We start from the raw sequence: 16,128 nt of genomic DNA, 5'->3' as shown, positions 1-16,128 counted from the left end.
CATCTCGGCTGAAGGTAAGAAGGCACAACGTTGGTAAATGAAATGATACAATAACTAACAATTTAATTAGGCCGAGAATCGACAAAGAGCTCTAGATCGATTAAAAGCCACAAAGGAGAGGCTAGCAAGTCAAAGATCGAACATTATTCCTACAGATGGTCTGAAAGAAAAAGGAAAAGAGAAAGTTAAAAGACCATTAGAATCGTCGGCTTTGCCATCGAATGGAGGGACATCATCGCAGCATAGAGATGGCTCGGCTATTGGGCCATTGCAACCTGTGAAGAAGTTCAAAAACTATGTTGAATATGGTAAGACAGTCAAAATATCCAAAGTGAACTTTTCTAACAAAAATAGATTTTTCAAAGATGAAAGACACATACGGTGGATTCATTGCTGATGAGGACGAATCGGTGGGTACAGGATTAACTTTAGAAGAATGGCAGGCAAACCAAAAATTAAACCAAGCCCGTAAGTAAGCGTCATTTCATGTTAGTTCTTCTTTCGCTAACCTAATAGCAACATTTCTTGATGATCCTGATGCGCCGAAGTGTTTTGAATGTCAGAGTCCAGTATTAGACTTCAAATTGTACCATATTTTCAAATGTCGAGTTTGCAAAGAGTGTACAAAAAAATATCCTGAGAAGTACTCCTTGTTAACAAAAACCGAGTGCAAAGAAGATTACTTGCTAACTGATCGTAAGTTTTTGTTTGCGGCCAGCCATAGTCATGGATGACCTAACACTACTCAGCTGAACTCCGTGATGAAGAGCTGTTGCCACATATGGAGCGACCGAACCCTCATAAAAATACATATACCAATATGATGTTATATCTGCGGTATCAAGTAGAAGAATATGCTTTCAAAAAATGGGGAAGCCCTGAAGGGCTAGATAAGGAATATGAAAGGCGGGAAGCAGCAAAGAAGCAAAGAAAGGAGAAAAAATTTCTAGATAAACTGAAAGATATGAGAAAGAAAACTAGGGCAGAAGCTATCACCAGGCATGCCGACGAAAGACATGAACATGAATGGTCTGCGCCTATGGATGGGCTGCAAGGTATGGTGTCAAGGCGGTGCAAGGTATGTGGTATGACAACAGAAGAGATTGTTTTTTGAATGCTATATTGCTTTGTGTTATTTATTAATAAATATTTAAATTAAGTGGCTTGTAACGTCTTGAAGAAATTTTAACTCATAGAACTGTGCTACTCTGTCATATGTTTCGATCGACTTCAGCACATGGCTCGAAGGAATTGTTTCCACCCAGTTTCCTGAGCACTCGCATCTCACACTTAGCTCATCCGATTTGATCTTTTTACATTTTTCACATTTAAGATCTTGGATTTGATAACTAGTAACAAGTTTTTGGATGTTCTGAATAAGCCTTTCTTCCAAGACAATTCTATTATAGTCCTTACCACAGTTTTCACAAGCCCAGCTATAATATACTGTGTTTCCTACCGTATCTTTTCGAACAAGATCGTCCTGGCGACATAAATCAAGATTGCAAACGAAGTAGCAATTCTCACAGACCACACTATCAATTATCAAAGAGGCACTGGGGTTCTTGAAACTTGCCTCCTCAGTGAACTCCTTGATACCAAGAATACTTAGTAAATTTCTTCGTAGTGTCCGTGATTCCAAATTCAGCTCTTTGGAGAGACCATATACGGCACACAAGGACTTCACGAACTGTGTGATTGGATTGCTCAATTGCAGGCGGGATCCTGCCAGAACAGGAAATTCAAATTGAACAGCTATGTCTGGGTTTGACTTTCCATCCAAGTATATTTTCAATAGTTGCTTGACACGCTTTACAAGCTGCGGCCTAATAGCTTCAAAAATGCCATTTGCAAAATGATTGTCTATTTCGCTGTCATTATTATCCTCATCCGTACTAACCCGTTGGAGAGCAGTGCTGGATATTTGAGTCTGGCGTACACCAAGAGTTTCTTGTTGTTTCTTCTGGAACTGATCTCTATAATCACAGTACTTCTCCATAAATGACAACACCGACTCCTCGAATTCTGTTTGCAAAAGTGGTGGGAGGAATCTACCAATGTGCCAGTTGAAAAAGGTTTGAACGGTATCCTTCCCACTGGCAGAAAGACTTTTACAGGATTTGCCACAAAAGTTTACATCATCCATCCATACTAGGACTTCCCAATACTCTGTGAGGGATATATCCAGGAAATTAAACAGAGGCTTCGACCTGATTGTCTTGATCAGAAAATTTGCATAGGAATAGGTATTTTCAAGAATTTTCTTAGGAGTCATGAGAACAAAGCGCTTTTGATCTGCAAATACAAGTTGTGAGCCGGCTTTTCGGAACTCTCTAACCAACTGAATGAATGCTTTCTTTGATAAATTTTGGACATGATAATAGAGTGTCTGGTCATACAGAAATGAATTCGAAGAAGACACCCACGAGATGAAGCAGTTCACCATATCATCGGCTGTCTCGTCATTTGCCAGAGCTTGGTTCCACCACTCTTTAACGAGATTGCTTAGCACAGCAAGAGCCGGCGTGGAGAAGGCATTTTCAACAAAAGGTGTAGAATTAGATGATCCGTCTCCTTGAACTATAGACCCAGCAAGATCCGCCCCCTCTGCCTCATTAATAATCGCGGCAGTCAATATGGTATTGACAGATAAGTTCCTCACTTGGAGATCTATACAAATTTTCGAGTAGACGCCAGAATTGTTCACAGTTGGCAGACTCACAGGGTCGATGAGGGGTAAAATGCTGTCTTTTTCTGAGCCTCCATTATCCGGAATTGGACTGTTTGACCACCAAAGAACTATATTAGACTGTTGCAAGCGTCTAGCGTAGATAACATCGATCAAGTAACGTATATCATCACCTTTAAGATTTCCAATTGGTACATCGGAGTATCTTGAGAGTCTGCAATAAAGCCCAATCCAAGATCTCAGACTGAGATAGGACTTGCAAATCCGTTTGGCAGCAGCAGTCTGCCAGCCAATTTGAGGAATAGCCATTGTTGATGAACGTATTTCAATGTTGGGAAAATCGTTTATGGGCCTCAGTAACTTCTTCAGCCGGCCGGCTTGTGGTGACTGGATGCACAATATCGCCTTGGTCGCATTTTCACTGTGAAGCTTGGTAATAGCCTGTCCCAGCTTTTTATATAACTTAGAAATATCATCAAAGTAAGATTCTTCGAATACCAGCTGATCTTGATAGTTGAAGATTGGACTGCCAGGATCCATCGAGACATTACTTTCCTTGAGGAATTCTTCATACGACTTGCTAAGATTAGGGAGACCTTGAGCAGACCTAGATGGTCTTAACACGAAGACAAAAGCTTGGCTCGACCAACTTGGAACCAATGCAAATACTTGAAGCTCATGAGATACAAGATGACACAGGAACAAATAGTTCAATTTGGAATTCAGCAAGTAAACTTCATTGTATGGTTTCAACCATTCTAACGAAAATCCCTTTTCAAGACCAGCACCCAAGAGACCAGGCTTAGAGTTGTCTAATATAGTTGTGCATCCCAATTCAAGTAAAGACCTATCTTCGGCACCGAGTTGGCTTTCATATATACCCTCAATGTTGGCATGCTTAAGAACGCTATCAGCTTTTGCCATTTCAGTTTCATATGCTGATTCACTCATATGGAGTCGATACAAGTGATCCGACGTGCGTCCATTGGGTAGTGTGTGGTTCACCTTTTCAACTTTACAATTTGGAAGTTCATAGACAGAAGGAGTTGCACGACGAAAGTTAACATATAGTCTTCTGCCAACATTAATTCTGATCGTCTGGATCTTATCGTTGATGTAGACAAAAGCACGGGCCTCGCCACCTTTTTCTGAGGGACAGAACTGGAGGAATTGCCATGAGTTAGAGTATGCTGTTTCAGTTTGTTGCATAATCAATCCAGACACACCAATCTTGCGACTTGAATCTCCAAAAAGATGCTGACGATTTTGACGACTCTGCTTCTGAATTGCCCATTTCTTTTTGTGATAGCGGAGCCACTCTCCGTAATCTTCCTCTGGTGAGGGCATTTCCAAAGAGAGGGACACAAACTGCTCTTGCAGGGCCACTGACTGTGCTTCAGAATTATTGCCTTTCCTTTTCATAGCTACCTTTCCTATTTTTGCCGTTGTGACTCGAGCGTCACCCAAGGTTAAATCTTCAATGTCATGGATGCGATCGTTGTTTAAAATTGATCCAGATAATTGATTCACTTTATTCGAAGCATCGGTCATAGGTTTACTGCCAGTAGAGAAAAAAGACGACAGCTTCTTCTGTTTCAACTTGTCGTTTTTGGTACTAATTCTCTTAAGCAACCAGTCAGGATGTTGGATTCGAGAAACTGGGTTAGACACTTGTTGAAGAGCAGCTGGAATCGTCACCATTTTCTGGATGGTGGAGGCAAGACGTTCCCGATAATAATCCCAGTCCAGGATAGATCGTGGGTCATAGTCATCCAACCCAGGGTCTTTTAGCCATTTTTTGAGGTAATGGCTTTTAACACTAGTCTCAGCAGAAAAAATAGCAACTGGAACCGCTCTGTCAGTGATGGCAGCTCCCAAAGGTTTCTTAGAGATGATATATTTACATGCCAAACCTTTGTCCTTTACCATTTGAGAGCCCAAAAATTCAGCTAAACGTCTAGCGGTACAAATAGACGTAGACTTCATCCCTTCATATTCTTGCAATGTCTTTGACATACTTCTGTTCTCAGAAATGAGGTCTATCAGATCATCTTCTTCCAAAGTCTTGCCTTTCGAGTCCAAAATATCTAACCAACTATTTGCTACCTTTCCTACTTCGGCATAGCATTCAGTTAATGTTGTTCCCTTTAAGAAAACCGAAAATACTTGGCTTTGAAATGCTTTAATAAGTCTAAGCTCACCACGACGTTTCACTTCAAACCCTTTCAGTTCAGCCAGCGAACCATCTGGATTGAATACAGCATATCTCTTCTTTAGATTCTTATCCTCTTCTTTCGAGGTAGGAAGAATCATAGCCTTATAAGGACCATCTACTTCGAAAAAAATACTGTTGTCGCTGATAGTTTTATAGCGAAGAGTAGTGGAATCCTCTAGTATTTGATACTGATGATTCGTAAATTTAGCATGGACAAGATGGTTCAACATAACGCAGGGATATGAGATAGGGAGCTTCTTACCGTCAGTTAGATTAAATGTGAAATCTTCAGGGAATGTTTTTGGTAATATACACCAAATACCATCTGTATCTAATTCAAGAGGCCTTCCTATTCTCTCAACCAATGACCTTGCCATTTGAATAATTGTTGCACCAGTTAAGCAGGTCACCCCTGCCATCTCCATGGAATACCACCGTGATCCTTTCCTCATGACATATCCATAGAATGAATTAAGAATAACTTTATGAGCCAATTGGAGAGAGTCGTATAAAACTATCATCTTCTTAGCTTCCTCACGGCCACTAACATCCGAAGCAGGAATATCATCGACCTTACGTTTCCAGACCTTTTGTAACCCTTTAAATTCATATCGCCTATCTCTAAAATCTCGGACAGTGTTAACATAGAAGGGATTTTCACGTTGGCAGATAATTGCTTCTCGTTCAATAGTTTCAGTTACCTTAACTTTGTGATATACTTTCTTACTGTACTCAGTAATCCGCTTTTTTATTGCTGCAGCCTGTTCAGTTGAGCTCAAATCTTTGAAGTCTCGACTCGGAGAATCAGGGAATCGACCTGGGAATCTCTCGTTTTGTAAAGAGTTTCTTATCATGAGGTATTCATCTTTTTTCGTGGGAAAAAATTCTCCTCTCCATGCCCATGGGAGTCTTCTATCACATGTCTTACCCGGTCGGTTGAAGTCACAAGACGCGCAGTCTTCCTCTGAGATCATTGAATCTGGTTGTAATCGATTGGTAGTCATGATGTTGGGATACATGGAGGCGACGTCGACATGATATATGGATGGCCTCTCATGTCTTTTTGGATCTGTTTTGAGCTTTATTAAAGCTGCAGTAACATCTGCCTTGACTTCATCATAATTCGTTATATCGCTGACCTTTTTTTTGGCCTCCACCTCAATCGTGAAATTTAAAGCTGAGTCCAAATCCTTGAGAAGTTCATCGATAGCTGTGGTATCAATATTAAAATCTGTAGGAATATCACTTCGAAATACTCCTGCTTCCAGTGACTCTACGTGACCGCCCACATACGTCTCACTCTCAATCAAATGACCATCGTAAAACCTTTCTGCCGGATCTTTGTGTTTGTGGGGCAACAAGATGCCATTCTTATAAGCCTGCACCATCAGTAACATTTCGCAAAGAGTACCTGTTCCCTTTCGTAACACTTCATCTGGATTTAGTGGAATAATAGTGCAAAGGGAGAAAATGAAGGGGTGCACATATTTCATATACAGGTAATAGGTGGCAACAGCATCTGATACAGAGTATTCTGCCATGACCTGTGGCTGCTCAATAGCATACGGAGTCATCATTTCTGGATCAACCTCTATTGGATTGTATCCTAGCTTGGCTGTGGTAACGGCTTTTAGACCCTGACTACCTTGAGGCAGGTAACTATCACGTTTAACCCATCTAAAGCAGTCCATATGCACACAGTGAGTGGATTTGTACTCTTCTTCGGCGTCCTTTTGAAAACCTATTTCTTGATACATGTCGATCCCATGGAAAGCAGCTCGAGCTTCAACAAAGGGCCAATCGAAAAAATCACCATTGAATGTCGCAATTACTGTAGGTTTCTCTTCTTTGATATGATCAAAGAATCTAACCAACAGTTCTTTCTCTGTCTCTTCATTAAAGATTGTGAAAACACCTTTGTATTCAGGCTTGGGGGTATATTCAAAATCTTCAATATCTTTAGATACAATTTCTCTGTTGGTGATCAAAAACCCCTCTCCGTCAATCATATATGAAATCATCATGATCTTATCCACTGCTGAATCTGGAAACTTTAATGGAGCCTTCGTTGTCTCGATATCGTATGCCATTACTACAGGATCAGCACGTGCAATTCTCTCAGGGAGATATGTCAGTTTGGTCTGTCCATGAATCGACTCAACTGCATACCACTGACCCACACGGATATCTGAAGTGTTAGTACACTCAACCAAAGTGACCCGCTATGCACACTTGCTCCACCTACTTACCTTCGTCAATTGCCACTCGGACATGATATGGCACGTCATATTCTAGTACATCTATGATATATTCTGACGCATCCCGCTGCATGGAGAACTGCTCAGTATGAAAACTATCATCCCATTCGCCTTGTTCAGCCAATGATGATCTAAAATGTTAGAATTTCGAAGCAATTACCTGATTTCAGTGCTTTCACAAGTCTCCTATTTCATGAAACTTACAAGGATACCTCAGCATAGCTGTCTACCGTCCCTTGTCTCTTCTTGTTTTCTTCAACTATTGGCATAATCAACCTGCGTGCCCCTAATAACTCCGTTACGTTGTTGAAGTCTAGCTTAATTAATTGCCGCTTAATACCCACCAGATGATTAGGCATTTTTAAATCCTCCTTTTCAATTCGATGCATTTGTTTCAGGTATCCATCTAGTTTGCGTTTAAGCAATTCTTCAACCTCGATCTCATGGCCCACCTAGTTTCGTTAATAATCTGGAACTATGGCCCAATCGCTAAATGTAACTACTTACTTGATATGCGACCAAAAAATATGGATCGAATTGAACAGTGGCTTTGAAGTTGCCACCTTCTTCATCTAGAAAATAGTAATCTACTCCAGCCAATCCACTCATCACATCATCTGATGGAATCGTTGTCTAAGAATTCGTTAGTTCCAGAAAAAGTTCACAAGTAGTATAGAGTCGTACTCACACTGTGCATGTTCACTAGCCATCCTATCTTCTTCGGTCCTCCTTCATATCTATCAAATCCCATTTTGCTGTCTAATTGATCTATTACTTTGGCATCCTCGAATTTGCGACTCACTGATGTCGCTTCGGCAGTCAAGACCGACTCATTAAGACCAGTGGGATTAGTCGAGCCGCGAGCCCTCTCTTTTTGGCCAGGTCTAGAGAACCTCGTATTCGATCCTCTAGAACTCATCTTAATTGAAAGTTCCTGTTGAATATTAAGTGTAGTATAATAAGTAATGCTTGATCTGAAGAAACGCGTCTAAAATGCTAGTTTCAATTTAGGTGCATAAACCTCTGGTGATTGATACGCGTTATAGAAGTATCACTAAAAGATCGTCATCTGCAAGGTTATATTAGATTAAACAAACAATTGCAGGCTGATATCCAAGTGTCCTTATATTGCTGGGGGTTTTTGGTCATGAGCGACGATTGGAGTAACGATTATTCAGATGGAGAGGCTGCAGAAGACGAAGAGGTAAGCATAGTTTAATATAATTGATGTGGTGATGTATACTAACGTGGCAGGACTATCGAAGTTTTCGCGACTCCACATTATACCTAATTGAAGTCTCTCAGTCCATGTTGGAGCTTCGTCACCATGAATCATTCGATGAACCAAAATCTGCTGTTGTCTTGGCTCTAGAGGCAGTCTATGAGGCAATAAAGAGTCGACTCATAGTATCACCTGGCGATAAATCAGGTATTATTCTCTATGGGACAAAGAAGACATCTGATGCTGCATTTGCTTGGTGCAATATTCTGATGCCACTAGGTGCCCCATCAGCAAGCCAACTACGAAGAGTTCGAAGGATAATCGAAAGTAAGTTTCATTGAGACGATTTTTAATTAACGAAAATAGATTGTGTTGGAATACATGAGTAGCTTTTAAGTACTAACGCCACCCAAGATGCACCTAAGCCAGATGAGGAGCTAAAAGTTTCAGAAACATCACCATCTCTTGGGGCTGTCTTTCAGTTAGCAATGCAGCAGTTTGATGACGCCTCAAACATCAAATCCTCAAGACGGTGCTTCATCGTTACGGATAACGAAGACCCAAGTTTTGGTAACAGTCAACAGAGAACTGCCGCCAAGACTAATGCAGAGGAGCTCGTTAATAAGAATGTCATCATTGAACCTGCCTTTCTGAGTCATGGTGATAGCAAGGGTGAGGGCTCAAACTTTGACATGTCGCAATTTTGGGATAGTATTACTTTTACAAAACCTATGGATGACGAAGAGAACGCTGATGTGGAACCGGTGCCCTCCAGCTATTTAGTCTCTGACTTAACGCTCAAGACAAGCTTGCTCTCACGGCGCAGTCCTAAGCGGGCATTGTTTACTAATCGGATTGAGTTGGCGCCAGGAATTGAGATAGGCGTTAAGGGATACTTGACTTTTTCTAAGCAACTCTTTGTGAAAGATCGTTATGTCTACACGCAGGGAGAAGAGAAGCAGATCGTCAAATCAGAGGTCAAGATAACAGATGACGAGTCTGTCAATACAGTTTCTCCTGATGAGATCATCAGAGCATATGAATTTGGTGATAGTTATATTTATTTTACACCGGAACAGGTTAACCAAATTCGGAATCTCGGTAGGCCCTTGATCAGGATCATAGGTTTTAAGAGTCCTAGCTTTGTTCCTCCTGAATATAACAAACGACACTCAATGTTTGTATACCCCTCGGACTCGAAACTGACTGGATCAATTCGAGCCTTCCACTCACTTTATCAGTGTATGCGTCAGAAAGGAAAGGTTGCTATAGCTTGGGCAATAATTCGTAGTAACTCCATTCCGGAGCCGTGTGCTTTGTTTCCAGTGAATGAAGAAGTGGAGACAAAAGGTTCATTGACAGTTCAGGTGACTCCGCCTGGATTTCAGTTAGTTATCCTTCCATATGCCGACGATATAAGGGCTAGGCCCATGTCAACAATAACCGAAGGTAAGGCAGAGAGGATTTACAATAGCTTCAACCGCAACAAACTAACAATCAATAGCCCCAAATGAACTAGTTGATAAGTTTATTCAAATTGCCAAGGATATTACAGTGCCAGGATATCGCCCGGAGCTGTTTGTTAACAGAGATCTTGAATACCACTCCCTCATGCTTCAGGCTATTGCTCTGGGAGAAAATAAGCCTGACCCGCCCCCTGATACCACTCTTCCAAAGTACAAATCTATAAACAAGGTAAGTTAAAGCTACAACATCGCCAAGTGAGTACATCTTTTGATAGGTATCTAACACAGTTTCAGAGAGTGGGACAAATGATTAAAGAGTGGAACGAACTAGCAGACTCCCTGGTCCATAGTCTTGGAGGTGAAGAGGATGTTACTGTGGGAACCAAGCGTGGTAGAGGTAGTACTAGTACAGGCCCGCCTTCGAAGAAGGCACGCGAACTTGGGACTGGCAAGGAAGATATTATTGAAGCATCAAAAAATGGCATATTAGATAAATACACTCTGCCGATATTAAAGGGCTTTGTGAAGGATAACAGCATTCCGCTTCCTCCCAAGTCTCAAAAGAAAGATGTCATTGCAGCTATCGAGATGTATGTTGAGGCTCTCTAGATGTAATGAAATATAATTATTAAATAACTTTAGTTTCCATTGAATATCAATATTTAAAGATAACACTAGTCTATCAGTCTGGATCGCCCTGCATGACCTTAACACCCTCCAGGAGTTCGCATCTGTACATGCACGTACTATTTATTACCACACCGCTTCCCTTTATACACATGATCACTGTTCCCAAGACGAAAGAAAATGAGTACCGGAGTGGAGACGGATTCTCTTCTCCGGAGTGATAGTGAGGAATTTTTGGAGTCTTCAGGCTGCGAAGACCAAGGTGTAACAAAATGTCCCTCGGTATGTTGTCAACCTCTCTATGCACTATAGGCATCATACTAACCCGTCAGATTTATAGCATTCTACCTCTGTATTCGTTAATATCGATTGCCAGCTTTATGCTGGGCCCTGTGAAGATTAATTGGATCGTGTCGCTTGTGTGTCGGAGCGAATACCAAATAGAAATCGAGTATAGCGATAGCCGTTGTCAGGCGCCTCGGATTCAATCTATCGTTAGTCAATACACAGCTCTGTGTGCGATTGTAGGCGGAATTCTTGGTGAGTTCAAAGTGCTTTTATTTTGACGACAATGTAAATCTAACTTAGTAGGACTATACTCGCTTCCTGTGTACTCGAAGCTATCAGATTCAATTGGCCGGAAACCAATTCTAGCCCTCTATATCGCAGGTGACATGACGGTATTGTTATTTATGAGCATGACATTGAAATTCTGGCAGATTTTCGACTACAAATGGATAGTTTTAAGTTATATAATAACTGGAATTTTTGGCTCAGGGGTGCTGTCTGCTGTCATGGTCTCTTCATATGTCACTGATTCAATCAAACCACGAGATCGCGCAACAGCTATGGGATATGTTACTGCCTGTGTACTCACTGGGAAAGCATTGGGACCACTGATAAGTAGTCATGTCATACGATGTATGAATGGAAAACTAATTGGAGTGCCGCTAGTGGCATGTTTGTTTGATGCTGCAGCTCTAGTCTGGTGGAAATTTACGCCAGAATCAAGACAACTCTCTGTCAATACTAAATCAATGCCCATGTCGAGGAGAGAAGAAGGGTCAGCCCTATCTCTAGCATTAGACCGGCTCAATATATTTCGCTCGTTATACACCATCAAAAATATTGCAGCATCACAGCCAAATCCTGCTAGTAAAAATATCTTTATTTTGATCTCCATTGATTTATTATTTGAGATAATTATTAGCGGAAGAGCGAACATTGCTATTCTGTACCCTGAGATGAAATTTGGTTGGACAGCAGTTGAAATTGGTTATCTTCAATCGGCAACTGCCGTTTACAGGATTGTATTGTTAGTATTGTTGATACCTCACTTCATAAAACTATTGCAAAAGTATTACGATGAAGATGAAGAAGAACTTACTGGACAGATAGCAATGCAGGAGCACTGCATTACTCGCAGCCAGAAAGTAATTATTGCTATAGGTAACTGTTTTGAATGTGTGGGCTATATGGGATATGGGATTGCTACCAAAGGCCTGGAATACTCTATATCTTATTTCATATCTACCACTGGCGTGTTTTCTAAACCTGCAGTACAGTCTGGTTTATTGAATCTCATCCCTGCCGACCAAGTAGGAGAGTTCCTTGGCGCAAAGGGTGTTCTTGATGGAATCACAGGACTCATGTTTTCCAGTATAGGGTTATCGTTCTACTCCTATACGGTTGCCCGCAATCCAGCTATCATATTCTATGTTTGTACGTTTGGTTATTTGATAGTTGTTCTGCTCGCTTCTCGTTTAAGATTAAATCGTCAACTCCATTTGTAAGTTTTTTTTTTATGTCAGAGTGGATTAAGGTACCACTGGTATGTTTAATTCACCACTAAACCGAATCCATTACTGTTAATAGAAGGGATAAGTTTTGTTTCTCTAGAACTGAGCTGTATTCAAGTACTAAAAGCTTGAGGAATATATTATATAAGAATTTCAGGAAGTTTTGACTAATCGAAACATTTGTACAAAATAGAAGCTGATAACAGATGATTGTGATTTATTGAGATATACCTTATTGTTTATAAGTTCCACATGGTTAATGGTTGATTGATTGATATTCATTTATTGTCTTATGTGGGCTTAAACCAGCGATACACCACATGGTTAATGTTAAGACAATATGGTTTTCAAACAAGTGTCATATACGCTATGAAAATGCACGTACTTTTCCCAAGGCGATGCAAATCAATTATTTAAAGCGCCCTTAAGCATATAAATATAGAACATAGCCAAAGCTAGTGACATGACCGAACAGCATCTTTCAGAAAACGGTTCCTTCGGTATTATTCTTGTCATCAAGTCGACCGGCCCGAGTCAACTTATAACTCGGGTCGCTAGAAAGCCGCGCGCTTATCACCGAACCGCCCTCTATCTTATCTATCCAAGATGCGCAGTCAGCTCTAAATTAAACAATAAATAGACCCGGTACTGTCTTCAATTTATCGGTCTATATTGTTTTGAAATTTTAAACCGATCTTTTGAAAAGTCATAAGTCATAATGTCACATATTGCTATCCTTGAGGCCGACACCCCAATGCCTTCGGTTGCCGAGGTACATGGGAGCTATGGAGATATATTCAAGCGACTTCTTCTTAATGCTAAGCTTGATCCAAAGTCGGTCATCAAAGCTTATGATGTGGTCACGAAACAAGAGTATCCTAATAGTCTAGATGGAGTGGATGCTATCCTCATCACTGGATCCAAGCACAATGCATTTGGTGATGATGAGTGGATTATCAAGCTTGTTAATTTTACTAAGCAGGCTATTGATGCTGGAATAAAAGTAGTCGGTACGTATAGAATCTACAGCTGGTTTCCTGCATCGTATAGTTAGTTGCTAACCTTTACTGAAGGCATTTGCTTTGGCCATCAAATAATTGCCAGATCTCTTGGAACCCCTGTCATCGTTAATAATAAGGGCTGGGAAATCAGTTCCACCCCTATTACTCCCACAGCTCGTGGCAAAGAACTTTTTCCCGACTTCAAAGATAGCGTTTATATTATGGAAATGCATAGGGATATTGTACCAGACCTCCCCATCAATACTGAGTTGTTGTTCTCAAATGACATTTGTTATAATCAAGGATTTTATAGAAAGGACTCAATTCTCACGGTACAGGGTCATCCCGAATTCAATGAAGATATCATTAACAAAATTGTAGACGTTCGTGCTGACACTGGTGTGATCTCTCCTGAGCTCGCAAACGATGCACGTAACAGATCAGGTGATCGTAATGACGGACCTGGTTTGGCTAAAGTAATGGTTAAGTTCATAACCGAAGGTTTAGAATAGACTCTACGCCATGTTTGATGTCAATTACATGTAGAAATGAGTTACGATAAGCAAAACTATTATATCATTAATATTACAGCCACCGAACGCATTCTCGTTGAATGTAGACACCGAATCGAACTCAATGATGCGGCAACGGCTGTGTTGGTAAACATAGCAGTAAACACGAGTATTCATTTGCCCAAGTACCATATCCATCAAGATCAAATCCGCCCACTTGCTATATTACAAGGATTTTATTGACAATAGATATGAAATATGGAGATGGCAGGTGAACGCAGTTGATTAGATTGGGGCGTTAACTTAATTTTACTGAGATAAGTATAGACAAACGTATGGATACCGTATTATAAGCGCCTACATAAAATAACACCGCCGTGGCTGTAAAAAGGACCCTTGATTAGGATCAAGATAGACTAGCCAATAGGTACAACTGCTAAATTGGTCTAGCATGCGAATGTCTCTAATATATATCACAACATGTTACGTTGGTGCAGTAAAAATCGTCGAACAGTTGCTTTCTAGACAGCAGTTCGTGTTTCATGTTCAGTACCACTGCCTAAACGAACGTCATGTGGAACGTATCGCATCATTGATTTCGCAGTAGCTACCCCATACAGGCAGAAAGCAATACAGATTCCATGAAATGACGTAAAGTAGGCTCAATCTGATAGGTATTGCCTAGCATGGCTCGTCAGTAGTAGCTCCAAGGGTGTCACAGTAAATAGATATCCCAGCTCTGTTGTACACTATCTTCTATGATAAGAGTGTACCTTTACCAGAAATCAGGCGTTAAGATATCTCACTTATCATTTCTTTTTCACAATTTCGGCTTACGCGCTATTACCACAGCTAACCACCATTTATGGCCCAAATGCATACAGGAACCATGCAGCGTTCCATTTTAAATCATCGGTTTATCCATATCTGTCTAACAGATTGCCAAAACGGGATCGCTAAATGCTTGATCGGAATTTGTGCAGTCAATTTAGAGTCTAAAGTAGGGAAATGCAAGAGGTAATCTAACCGGCTAATCTACCCCTGACATATGTGGCCCTCACGTTGACGTGCACTGCATACACAGCTTTCACTAGATAGTACTACCTTCATGATAATATATAAGATAGTACACGTCTCCTACACGTAAGAGTTATATGGTATTTGGGGGAGCAACTAGTATTGAACCAGCCAAATTTTATTTGGAGTGATTTAAGTAAACAAGAACATAATTATTGTCTTAGAACTGGTCTCAAAGGCATGTAAGCAGGTACTTGAAGCGGAAGTCAAACTCTACTTGTGGTCAAACTTTAAATAAAAAGAAACACTGTCGTCTTGATACCTGGTCAAGGCGTTCTCGATAAGGTGAACTCAGACCTCAAAGTAGAGTGAATATCACCTCAGGTTCACTAGCAATTTACATTTTGCTTCTTAATCATCACTATCATCATGTCAGATTCTATATCTGTGCCGTCGAGATATCGTCGCAAGAGAGCCCAAACTCAGGGTCATAGCTCCATAAATAGTAAACCGCAATTGCTTATTCAAACAGGTCCATTACCTATATCACCCCCAACACACTATGATAGTGGTGGCTTGCAAGAAAATGATACAACTACTCCAATTTCTGCTTCCACCCGTAGCACAGAATCACATTGGACAGAGATGTCAGGCACAACTCCAAATCAACTTTGTCCATCCAACACTACACTTGATACACCTCCTGCTTCTCCCACTTCGATCAAAATCCCTGTCTCCATTCAATTACCCACTCAGAACATATATAAGTTTGTTGCACAATCAACGACAGTTGCGGAATTGTTAAAAGAATTGGTGTCCGAACATCGATATGAGTTGAGCCAGGAGGAAGAGGATTTTATGCTCTGGGAACAGTTTGATTTAATCCGACGACCACTGAGACCCAGCGAATATTTCAAGCATATCTCACGATCTTGGGGCATTCATGGGATAGATAGTGCAGGCGGTGTGACAGATGAAGCCCTAAAAATAGTAGTGACTTGTTCAACACTCAAGCTTGACTTGAGGTCTTTGGCTTCATTGACTCCTCGCAGAGACATCATTAAAGAATGCCCGACATTCTCTAGTACTTTTCTTTGGTGCTCTGGAGGTGTAGGCAGTAAACGATCATCTTGGAAAAAATGCTCGGTGCAAATCAGAGGTTCCGGGACATTGCTCAGCCTTCAAACTTCGGGATCCAACAAACGAAACTTAACTATTGATGAATACGATTGCTACGAAGGATTCACCGGCAAAGATTCTGCAAACAAATATTACACGCTGTCCTTACGGTCGCAACAAAATCCACAATATTTTGATACTCT

General features: G+C 40.8%; 7 protein-coding genes across 7 annotated transcripts; 6 read left to right on the top strand and 1 right to left on the bottom strand.

The window, feature by feature from the left end:
- Positions 1–820: 820 nt before the first annotated feature.
- On the top strand, positions 821–1,114 carry RAD14 (Rad14p; the record flags this gene model as incomplete). Its single annotated transcript, XM_018881006.1, has 1 exon — positions 821–1,114. One exon carries the CDS (start codon positions 821–823, stop codon positions 1,112–1,114), a length of 294 nt encoding a protein of 97 aa, XP_018733640.1.
- Positions 1,115–1,150: 36 nt separating this feature from the next.
- On the bottom strand, positions 1,151–6,994 carry POL2 (DNA polymerase epsilon catalytic subunit; the record flags this gene model as incomplete). Its single annotated transcript, XM_018881005.1, has 1 exon — positions 1,151–6,994. One exon carries the CDS (start codon positions 6,992–6,994, stop codon positions 1,151–1,153), a length of 5,844 nt encoding a protein of 1,947 aa, XP_018733639.1.
- Positions 6,995–8,470: 1,476 nt separating this feature from the next.
- Positions 8,471–8,725, top strand: AWJ20_3962 (ATP-dependent DNA helicase II subunit 1; the record flags this gene model as incomplete). Its single annotated transcript, XM_018881004.1, has 1 exon — positions 8,471–8,725. The coding sequence occupies one exon, from the start codon at positions 8,471–8,473 to the stop codon at positions 8,723–8,725; it is 255 nt and encodes an 84-aa protein (XP_018733638.1).
- Positions 8,726–8,872: 147 nt separating this feature from the next.
- YKU70 (Yku70p) lies at positions 8,873–9,898 on the top strand (the record flags this gene model as incomplete). The annotated part of the gene is made up of 1 exon (XM_018881003.1): positions 8,873–9,898. One exon carries the CDS (start codon positions 8,873–8,875, stop codon positions 9,896–9,898), a length of 1,026 nt encoding a protein of 341 aa, XP_018733637.1.
- A 1,253-nt stretch (positions 9,899–11,151) lies between these two features.
- On the top strand, positions 11,152–12,270 carry AWJ20_3960 (uncharacterized protein; the record flags this gene model as incomplete). The annotated part of the gene is made up of 1 exon (XM_018881002.1): positions 11,152–12,270. One exon carries the CDS (start codon positions 11,152–11,154, stop codon positions 12,268–12,270), a length of 1,119 nt encoding a protein of 372 aa, XP_018733636.1.
- A 724-nt stretch (positions 12,271–12,994) lies between these two features.
- Positions 12,995–13,330, top strand: AWJ20_3959 (amidotransferase (predicted); the record flags this gene model as incomplete). The annotated part of the gene is made up of 1 exon (XM_018881000.1): positions 12,995–13,330. One exon carries the CDS (start codon positions 12,995–12,997, stop codon positions 13,328–13,330), a length of 336 nt encoding a protein of 111 aa, XP_018733635.1.
- Positions 13,331–13,498: 168 nt separating this feature from the next.
- On the top strand, positions 13,499–13,789 carry AWJ20_3958 (putative amidotransferase; the record flags this gene model as incomplete). Its single annotated transcript, XM_018880999.1, has 1 exon — positions 13,499–13,789. One exon carries the CDS (start codon positions 13,499–13,501, stop codon positions 13,787–13,789), a length of 291 nt encoding a protein of 96 aa, XP_018733634.1.
- Positions 13,790–16,128: the final 2,339 nt, after the last annotated feature.

The sequence above is a fragment of the Sugiyamaella lignohabitans genome, chromosome C, assembly GCF_001640025.1.
Source record: "Sugiyamaella lignohabitans strain CBS 10342 chromosome C, complete sequence".
Classification (NCBI taxonomy): Eukaryota; Fungi; Ascomycota; class Dipodascomycetes; order Dipodascales; family Trichomonascaceae; genus Sugiyamaella; species Sugiyamaella lignohabitans.
The sequence above is the reverse complement of the archived record's forward strand: the minus strand, read 5'-3'. Positions and strand labels throughout refer to the sequence as shown.